Source organism: Labrus bergylta, chromosome 20, assembly GCF_963930695.1.
Source record: "Labrus bergylta chromosome 20, fLabBer1.1, whole genome shotgun sequence".
Taxonomy (NCBI): Eukaryota; Metazoa; Chordata; class Actinopteri; order Labriformes; family Labridae; genus Labrus; species Labrus bergylta.
The window spans coordinates 2046493-2057313 of NC_089214.1; the positions used below are offsets into that span (position 1 = coordinate 2046493).

Genomic DNA, 10821 nt, shown 5'->3' on the forward strand with positions numbered 1-10821 from the left:
CCACATGTCACTGATGCATGCTAACACATCAAACACAGTTCAGTTCTGCACTACAAGCACACATCACTAAAAGTTTTCTCGCACAAGGCAGCTTCCAGTAATCACATTAAAGTGGTCTCAGTGGTCTTAGGGCCCGATGACACAGAGACGCATCGCTAGAAAAGCGTCGCCAGCCGAACCGTTGTTTTCCTCTGGTACAGCGCGCTGGGCTGGGCGCTCTCCTCTGCTGCTGCGTTTTTCTAGCGGTTTTTAAGTCAAAACATTTATTTTTTTACTTTTCAGCTCAGAGTTGCAACACTCGTCATGTCACTATTGGCAGGTAGGGTTAGGGTTGTCATTCCCCACTCTCTCTCCCCCCCTGATTTCCAACTCTATCCACTGTCCTATCTCTACATTAAAGGCAAAAAAAGCCCAAAAATAAATCTTCATAATGTCACTATTGGCCGAAGCAGCCAATCAAATCAAGTAGAAGGCTTTACCTCCCTTTAAGATTTATTTTTGGGGCTTTTTTATGCCTTAAATTTAGAGATAGGACAACGGACAGAGTCAGCAGTCGGGGAGAGAGAGAGAGAGAGAGAGAGAGAGAGCAGGGAATGACATGCAGGAAAGGAGCCACAGGGCGGATTTGAAACCGGGCTGCTTCCTGGAGGACCACAGCCTCTGAACATGGTGTGCACTCATTAACCATTAGACTACTGGTGCCCCAGTTTGAACCCATATGCACCCGCAGCACCACTCCACAGGGTCCCAGCTGTTTATCCCCGTGCTGTTAGGCCACACCTAAAGCGACGCCTCTCTGTGTGATCGGGCCCTTTACATTTCTAGTGCGGGAGCTGGGATCTGTTTTTTGACGATGTTTTCAAAAGTGTATGAGAGGAAAGACACCACAAGAGATCTTTAACAGAAGCGTGCTTTGTGGGTCACCTTGGATGAAGAAGTTCCTTTTTAAGCACCGATAAAGGATCGGGACTTGTGTCATCAAAAACTTGAGCATCAGTTGGCCGATCTGTAATCTAACCTGCGTTGACGTGGCCTCCACAAGCCAGCGCTACAATAAGACGATGTGTGAGACGGCTCTACAGAGTCTATTGAGCTACTGTGCGGCATTGTAAGCTGATCCGTTTCCACGGGGACAACAGAGGGGGGTCAATGAACACTGGGGCCCTTTTATGAAATGCTCTTCTTTTTCCTGGCAGACCTGTAATGGGGCTGTGGAGCTAACACAGCTGGAGACACAAGGTCAGGTCCGCCAGGTTATTTTGAGCGCGCCAACACACACACATGCACACACACACTGCTTTTCTCTTGAATTCCCACACACACGCACAAATAAAGAACTCCAGCTTTTGATACTTAGTGCAGTTGACTTTTAAGAGAGCTCTCATGGCAAGATCTAGCTAAGCGTTGTAGCCAAGTCTGCTTGGCAGGCACAGACGGGGCAGACGCTAAGAGACATGGGGTTGCAAGGGGTCGTGAATACGGCCACACAGCAGATGTTAGTGAGGATGCGACACACTCTTGACACACACACACACACACACACACACACACACACACACACACACACACACACACAATGGCATGATGCTGATAAGATAAAAGGCTGACTAACTCTGCGGGGCATTTGGATTTTCATCAAGTACCTCTGAATATCAAGCTCAGAGTGAAGGGAGGTGAGCATGTCCTGTAAAGACTGATGGGAGAAAAGAGGGAAAGAAGAAGAAAACGAAAGGTAAGAAAAGGGAGGTGAATCGGAAACAGAATGGGTCATGAAGGAAAACAGAGCAACCATGGAAACAAATAAGTCTCAACAGGTAAAGAGGCTAAAATGAGACTCACATCAGAGAGTTAAAGGTCCAATCAGTGAGATGTGTAGTGAGTGAGATGATAAAGGTATCTTACTATATGATCAGACATTAAGGAAACATGCTATGTTGAAGTGCTGGCTTCTCTGACAACAATGCAGCAGCCAGAATGTCCTCCTTCTAACTTTAGATTCTGCTCCTGAATGCTCTGGATTTGTTTGGACCAGAGAAGGTAGACACTTTCAAGGCGACCCACACCACACGGCCGTTTTGGACGCCCCTCGGTTTGCCGAGAGCAGTTATCAGGTCAAACCAACAGGTGTTGCAGTGATGGAAGCAGGCGAGATAGATATTCGCTGAGAACACGTATGTCAAAGTTTATATGATGCACCTTCACATGTGGAGCGCCAACACAGCAGATAAAACAGCCGAGCCGTCACACACCTCCTATAATTCCATTAAAAAACTCGCTCAGCATGCAGGACGCAGATTAAAAATACATGAATAGAAATGTGCCCTTCTGCTGTTAATACATGATGTATTTTTTTTTACACAGGGGGGGTCACATGGAGTTGACATGCCACCTGAAACCTGACATGTGTTGGGTAACGTAACCTGAACGATGAATGATTCATGAGCAAATTCAGTGATAGCGGTGGGTCCAAACAGGCCTCCGACACGGCTGTTCTACCGTCTCATACGCTACTGTGTCGCCCTTGGGAACGCTGAATCGTATCGGCTTTCTCCGTCATCTGCACATAGTAAATACCTCAGAGTGGTCTGGCAGAGTCGTCCATACTTTCTGATATTTCAAAGGGGAGGACGAAGAAGAAGCTGCCTTCAAACACTTATATAAAAGTGAATATGGCCAGGATGTCTCATGAGGTTTTTTTTTTACATGATAAACAACACATACTTCATGATGATATTTGATACTATAGCCAGCAGCCATGGCTGAAAATCCAAAGAATATTAAGTAGTAGCCAGGTAATTCTTAAGCCCTGTGTCCACCTAGCATTCTTTTTGTGCAGAAAAGTGGCATTTTCAACTTTTTATCAGACATTATTCTCGATTAGTAGGTGACCTATAATACGAGTGTTGACTTGAGCGGTGTGAAAATGGTCTTCTCGTGTCATAACAACGGACTACTGCCGCCTGCTGGCATGGAGAGTTATTTCCTCTCATGCATGCGCAGAGCGTACGTGGTGGTTGGACGTCGGCTCTAGTCTTTGCGGTGTGTTCTAGAGCAACTTTTCGGCCAAGGCCACTAGTTCTTTGCTGTCTGCTTGGTGTGTCAGTGCCTTAAAACTTGTCATGTCAGAACCTCTGAGGTTATGTGTTTAAAAAAAAGGGTTTACATTATTGCTTATTAAGCAGAAATGTTCCGTCTAATAGGAGGGTTGTGTTATCTTCTTTGGTTGGAGTTTTTGCTTATTAAAATTTGGGCTTTCCCGTTCGGCCAAATCTTCTGGAAAGTGTTTTAATAGACACAATGTGACAGCTGGAAGAAGAATCACCCAGCAGAAAGAGGTAGATAGTGGAGGCAGCCGTGTATAAAAGAAGAGGAAATTGCAAATGAGACCTTCTGCCTCCCTGTGGAAAGGGCTAATTAAGTTAAACCACTCCACCAGCCCACATCTGACAAATGAGGTGTCCCCTCCAAAGGTCGACAGTTCGTTAGCTCCGATGAACTCCACTGTCTCTCTCCCGTCCTCTTTTTCATACCTGCATACAGAGATCATCATTTTATCTGTGTGATGTTGCCGGAAAGGCTCTCACCAAAGCCACTTCCTGTTCTGTGTAACCACTTCTTGCTTCATGGTCAGGATGAAAAAAACCCACAGGCCATCCAACCGCTGATTAGCTCCATAAAAACCTGCTTCAACCCGCTCACACCTACAGTACATTCCTCACCAGTGATTCCCCCCCCCCCCCCCCCCGTGAAAACCACACAGCCTGTGGTTTTGCCTTTTCAGCAGCGGCTCCCTCTGAATGCCACATTTGCGCTGACAGCTATGATGAATGTGAAAGTGAGACACTGACATTGGCGTATGCACAAGAATACGACGAGTTATAAAGTCAGGTAATTGTGAAATGTCCGTGTGCATAAAAGAGTTATTGAAAGTGTCAAAGAAATCAGAAAATCGATTTGTCATAAAGTTTTCTGTGAGGCGTAGCAGCCAATGTCAGCTGGTTTTTATTATTATAGGACCAGTGTCAAATACTCCACAGGATTTGAGGATGTCAGAGCAGATCTAGAAGTAACTCAATGGGATTTGCCTCATCTAAATGTTCATGTTGGGCTAAGAAGAGCAAACGGCTCTGTTGTTGTGAAGCCTAAACTCCAGGCACGGACTCACACGGGGCACCACATGTTGTATCTTAATGTTTCTAATTGTCATGGACATTGCACGTATCGGCTTTACACTCACTTAGTGTCAAGTGTAAGGTGATTTGTAAAAGGGATGTTAAGAAAAACAATCATGTTAAAAGGAAAAAACAAGAAAATGGGATCAAATGTGTGCTGTATGTTTGTGAAAGGGAGAGAGAGAGTGATACAAAGAGAGACATGGAGTTTGTGCATGAGTGAGTCAGGCCATTGTTCCAGAAAATCTGACCCGAGCCCGGTACATCCTGGAAATCTTTATGCAACAGTGGTCTGACACACAGTATGCAAAAAACAAAAAAACAGAAAGCTACGGTCTGTGTTCGGTTCCTGTCCTGAAAAAATACATAAAAAGTGAGTTTTCTGGTGCTTCTTGCACTCTGGTAATGCCAGCGACTCAAAACTAATATCTGATCCTGCACCTGGTGGGCATGCATGCACAGTATGGGTGATTTTCATTGCTACCTGTGGAACATCACATGGCCATTTCACACTAACGGGACAAGGCTGCATGATTTCAGCGAGCAGAACAGATTATGTTACAAAATATATCATGCAGCCCCCCATACCCCCCCCTCGTCTTAGCTCCTGACAGACAGGCTGACATGCAAAGCGGAGATGGGCCGATTAAAGTAATTCAAAATTGTTAAGAATAATGGCAGCTCAAACCAGAAGCCTGCTGTGTCACTCACCAAGATTTAAATATAGACAAAGCCTCAAAAAGTGCCCGTGTGTCTAAAGCAACACCTGCCACCTGCTGACACAAAGCCCACTGATTGGTGCCTACACTATTATAAAATCTGCACACTCATGGCAACAATAGATTTCCTTTAACATAGCCTGTGTTGTACTTTTAAAATAAAAAAGAGGTCATTCTTCTAGCAGCTGTGCAATCAGGTCATCTTTCTGCAACAAGCAACACACTACAAGATTCAAAAGCCAGGAGAGGAAGCCAAAGACGACATGTCAAATGTTGATATATTTATCTGCAACAACAGCCTGACCGCCATGACCAGCGTTCACGCTTCAACTCTTATGTACACAAACGGAGAGAAAACGCATACACAAACAACCAGAGGAACAGGTTTCATCCACTCCTTCCTTATTGTCTTGTCAAAGAATGTAAACACAAGAGTGCTGGTGGAAGACTGTGTGGCGTTTAACAGAAACTGTTTTGAGCACATCTTTCCACTTAAGATGCTAATTTGGCCCCCTGGCTCTGGCTGGCAAGCGGAAATTGAGACAACAGTAATTACCTGGCCCAATCTGAATGGCCAACATATAAACACATAACAGCGGCTCTTCTCTGCAGAGTGTTAACCCCTTACTTAACTTGTCTTTTTATCTGACATGTTCCTCCACTTACAGCATTCAGTCTGACATGTTGATTCCAAATCTGAGAAGGAGGATTTAAGTAGTTATGTCCTTGAAAAAAGCACTCAGCTGTTTTCAGAAGTGGACGTAGCCTTTGGTTTCAAAAGCAGGGCCAGTGTTGAAATATGTTGGACCAGCATTCTCTGTAATGGCCAGCAGGGGGTTACTGCACTGGTTTATAGTTTCTGTCTGTGCCTTTAAATTTGTAAATGAGCTGTGTCTGACCACGCCCCCTCTCTTGAAAGACTTAGGTGTCTCCGTGCTTTCTTGCTCCATGTCCTATTGTTTACGTTGAGAAGGCAGACTCAGAAGGCAGAACAAACACCTAGCTGTGGGAGTGTCACCCACCTGGGGGAGGGGCTACTGCCCTTTGTGATGTCATGAAGGGAAAATCTCCAAACAGCCTGTTTGAGCACACATTTTCTGAAAAGTGGAACAGGCAAAAGATGGAGAGGATGGACTTTTCTCATCATTGGGGGTTTTGTAAACGGACTAGAGACACATATTAGTGTAAGAAAAACATAGTACAGTGTATTTTGCATCATATGTGACCTTTAAGCATGAAATGTGAATTCATAAACAAAAAATGACTCACTGACCTTAACCTTTTATATCGCCTCACAGCAAAACACTAAATCAGTTCTGTTTTCCTGGAAAATGGATGTCAGAAATGTAAAACAACAGTCCATTAAAAACACCTGTATGAGTCTAAAACTCTGCCACAGCAGTTCTGCTCATCTTTGAAGCATAAAGCCCCCGTCAATCAACCAGTCAGCGCTCGGGCCGCTATGTCTGTGGACCGACCATCATCCTTTGTCTCACTCGGCCTTAATGACATTATACCAAAATCCCCGTAGTCATCCATTCCCATTCATTGCCACCACATCCCTCTCTGCCTCCCTCCTCTGATGCATTCCTCTTCTAATCCCTTCATCCAAATCCCTAGATGACCTTTCAGAGATGGGCCCTGCTTGTTAATTGGCGTGTTAAAAAGTGGATGACTTTATAGCGCCCGTCCACGCAGTCAGAGCTGACAGCGAAGGTGAAACTGTGTGCAGAAGTTTTGTGCAGCGAGGAGCCTCCTCTTGGTACACATCTGTCGTCAGATATTCACAGGCTAAACAATGAGCCGGGCTGTTACCATCTCATTAATAAAATATCACATTGGCAAGTAAAATATAATCAAGAAGATCTGTCGCTCAGACTGCAAATGAAGAGCGTGATCACAGAAGACACAAAAGCTGCGCCTTGTTGACCGGGCGCGGAGAAGAAGGCAGGATGACTATCTCTTCCATCCACTTTGTGACATTTCCAACAAACGAGCCACGCCGTCCAATTGATTTCATCCACTCACGCATACATGAGTTGGCCGCAGTTATCACCAGCAGACATCAACCCCCTCCTCCGACTGAGCGAGGTTACTAAAGTCAACTTTGCATAACCATCAGATAAATCAGCCAATGGGAGTTGGTGGAGTAGAGCACTGCCTTGGGGCTGCTTTTCTCAGCCCCACGCTTCAAAAATGAAGCTTTTTTTTTTGCTATTAAATGATCTCCAAAAGCGTAAAAGCAGCATTTACCATAATTTCACACGAGTGGCGATCTCCCTCCAGAAGTGACATCCACATGAAACTGGAAACTCCCCGCTCTAAAGGAAACAGGGTCTCTCTTCCTCTTGTTGTTGTTTCAGCCCGTGTAGCTCTTTGCACGACCGCGCTGTCCGGCTCTCTTCCACTTTCTGCTCTATCTCACAGCCCTTCCATCCAATGCAATATACACCGCCCCACATCCCAAAACTATTCAACAGCACAAGACAAACACACACACACACACACACACACACACACACACACACAACAACACACACACACACACACACAACAACACACACACACACACACACACACACACACACACACACACACACACACACACACACACACACACACACACACACACACACACACACACACACACACACACACACACACACACACACACACACACACACACACACACTATCCACACCCGGGGAAACTCATTGTCTGAAATGTGTGCTTTTGGTATCGTGCACCATTGTGCGAGGCAGAGATTGTGTGAGGGAGTGCGGGATGTCTGCTCAGCTCATGGCTTTGAAATATTTCTCACTGTTCCAGCAGCGTATGGGTACGACTAGAAATTTTATAACTCTGAAATAGTTTTTTAAAACTCTATAAAGCTACCGAAAAAATATGTTATCTTAAAACGGCAGCTCCAACACTAATCCCTCATATGAAATCTCTGCTTCCATCTCATCCACGTCCTGAGGCTGAAGACCCGAAAGATGACACTTGTGTCTCCAGGAGATAAGGCCAAACTCTACCTGAGGGATCCCAAAGCACACAGTGTGCAAAGTTAAAACTCAGCAGGCCTTCTACCTGAGATGCACATACTCTCATGCATATGTGAAGGCTTTATTTTGAAATAATCTTCATGAAGTTTTCCAGTAAATGCTGCGATTGTTACAGGAAGACCCTGTTTTCCAGATACGGTGCTTTACTTTGTGGTTTTAGTCGTGCCTTCAAGTCAAGGCGTTACATAATAATAAAAGGTCCAGACTTGACCAAGACTGGCAGATCATTTACCAGTCATGCATTCAATGATTTGCACACACCCAGAGTCTGTGCACACATAAAGCCCCCCCACCATCCCGCTCACTGTCTCCCTTTACAAACAAATACATGCAAAGTATTTGCTGACAGGGCTGCAGAGCCATGATCTGCCTGGACATGCTCTGTAGGATCAATCCATCAAGAGCGACACATTTTTTCAGGTCGGAGCATTTACAGAGTCCCACAACAACTCAATAAGTGTTTGATTAATCTTCACAAAGGGCAGGATCACTACAGAGTGAAAGACGAAGAGGGCATCCATCAATACAGAGTCATCAGAAGAAAAGAAAAAAAGCCTCATGATCATGTTTCAGGACGCCCGTTTAGTTGACACGTCCTCACATGAACCTGCTGGTTTCACTCCAGAGAGCGGCTCTCGTTATAAGGTGAATGAAAGGCCTTCCAGGTCTAATTTGAGCCCTCTCTCTCTCGGGGCGTATATCTGGGAATGTGTGGATGTGTGTTCATAAGGCTCCAAGCATGTGGTCACCAAGACAAAGATGGCTTTCTTCTCTCCGAGTCGTGCATCCGCCGCATCATGCTGTACACTCCTGAGCTCACATATAACTCCAACGCCACGCAAAGGGTATCATCCCGCTACGTCTTGAAGCTGCACTTTATGTTTTGCAGCTAACGATGAATTAGGACGTCTCGGGGTGGTTTTAAATCACTGCGTTTAGTCAAGTGTCAGGTAGCGTGTTTCCCTGATAATGGCGACCCCATTCATGGCTAATTAACAAGTCACAGAGGACCAGAGACGCTCCTCCACCGAGCCTAAGATTAATTACACCCACTCTCCCAGAGGATGGTTTCCTCTGTGTGTGTGTGTGTGTGTGTGTGTGTGTGTGTGTGGTGTGTGTGGTGTGTGTGTGTGTGTGTGTGTGTGTGTGTGTGTGTGGAGTGGAAGTCAGATAATCAGACATGAACTGAAGTTTTAATAAAGCATTTCCTGTTCTGCTTCAGCATCATGTCGTGTAAACACTGTCAGACAGTTTATTCTACACTTCAGTTCTTATCACCCATGCTTGTTTTTCTTCTTACTGTCCATTGTCCCCCCCCCCCCCCCCCCCCACCCTCTCTCACTTCCTGGTAGTAACATGCATTTTTCCTCATTATCCACTCCTGACCACAGTGACCTGTTTTTGACCTCCGGGGGGAGTCACAGTAAGAAACACAGCTCACACACTAGAACCTCTCAGCTCCGACTGAATCAGTCAGCTACATGTGATGGGTCGACACAACGCCACCAGCTCTCACTGTCAATAAACAACAGCACCCTTTTTTTAACAATTTGCATGTTAACACCAACTGCAAAGTGCTAAATGCTCTGAACTAACCAAACACGGTGAAAGCTGAGTGACATGGATGTACAGTGAAAGATTGTAAATGTAAAATGTGAGCTATAGTTGAGGCAGATTATTATGTCAACCTAAAGAGGAGTGCTGTGATGAAGTGCAACACATGCTCCTATTCTGTCGAGTCGTCTAAGTTATGACTCATTCAATTAACTGCTGATGTGAAAATGTATATAATTTCCTCCTGTATACTTATATTCCAGTTGGTTGTACATCATCTCTGTCATGTTGTTTACTAAAGGAACATTCTGTCTTCTTCTATCTGCTCTTTTATAAAAATGAAAATACTTTTTTTTTCCTGCCGTTAAGCCAAGGCCCTGCATGCTTTTCTCAAAACCAACACCAACCGCTCTCCTCCCTTTGCTCCGCAGCTGAGAAGGACCAACTGGAAATAAAGCCCCAAGAGATCAAAAAAATGGGGGTTTGAACCAGATGCTTGGAGCCGGTCCTGTCAGCGGTAAGATCATCCCGTTGTGCCTCCGTCTCTTGCTCTGCCTTTTGAAGTGAGGTTCATACCTTTTGGCCCAAGGTGGAGTCCAGATGTTGAGCTGCATGCAAAGACTTGCAGAGCAAAAGGTACGGAGAGAGAGAGAGAGAGAGAGAGAGAGAGAGAGAGAGAGAGAGAGAGAGAGACAGAGAGAGAGAGAGACAGAGAGAGAGAGAGAGACAGAGAGACAGAGAGAGAGAGAGGGAGAGAGGGAGACAGAGAGACAGAGAGAGAGAGAGAGAGGGAGAGAGAGAGAGAGAGAGAGAGAGAGACAGAGAGAGAGAGAGAGAGGGAGAGAGAGAGAGAGAGAGAGAGAGACAGAGAGAGAGAGAGAGAGAGAGAGAGAGAGACAGAGAGAGAGACAGAGAGAGAGACAGAGATAGAGAGAGAGAGAGACAGAGAGAGAGAGAGAGAGAGAGAGGGAGAGAGACAGAGAGAGAGACAGAGAGAGAGAGAGGGAGAGAGAGAGAGAGAGAGAGAGATAGAGAGACAGAGAGAGAGAGAGAGAGAGAGAGACAGAGAGAGAGACACACAGAGAGACAGAGAGAGAGAGAGAGAGAGAGAGAGACACAGAGAGAGAGAGAGACAGAGACAGAGACAGAGAGAGAGACAGAGACAGAGGACGAGAGAGAGAGAGAGAGAGAGGAGAGAGAGGGAGAGAGAGACAGAGAGAGAGAGCAGAGAGAGAGAGAGAGAGAGAGAGACAGAGAGAGAGAGAGACAGAGAGAGACAGAGACAGAGAGACAGAGAGAGAGAGAGAGAGA

General features: G+C 45.5%; 1 protein-coding gene across 12 annotated transcripts in view; it reads right to left on the minus strand.

The window, feature by feature from the left end:
• The window catches only part of si:ch211-285f17.1 (sickle tail protein homolog), a 120665-nt gene that overhangs the window by 30537 nt on the left and 79307 nt on the right, over window positions 1-10821 (minus strand). For 9 of the 12 annotated variants that reach the window (XM_065949001.1, XM_065948998.1, XM_065948994.1 and 6 more), the window contains exon 3: window positions 1613-1693. The exons of 2 other annotated variants lie outside the window; for them this stretch is intronic. In XM_065949001.1, coding sequence (XP_065805073.1) covers window positions 1613-1693 — 81 coding nt within the window. Of the gene's footprint in view, window positions 1-1612; window positions 1694-7144; window positions 7857-10821 lie in introns of those variants that run through there. One more of the 12 variants, XM_065949004.1, reaches the window with a different exon arrangement.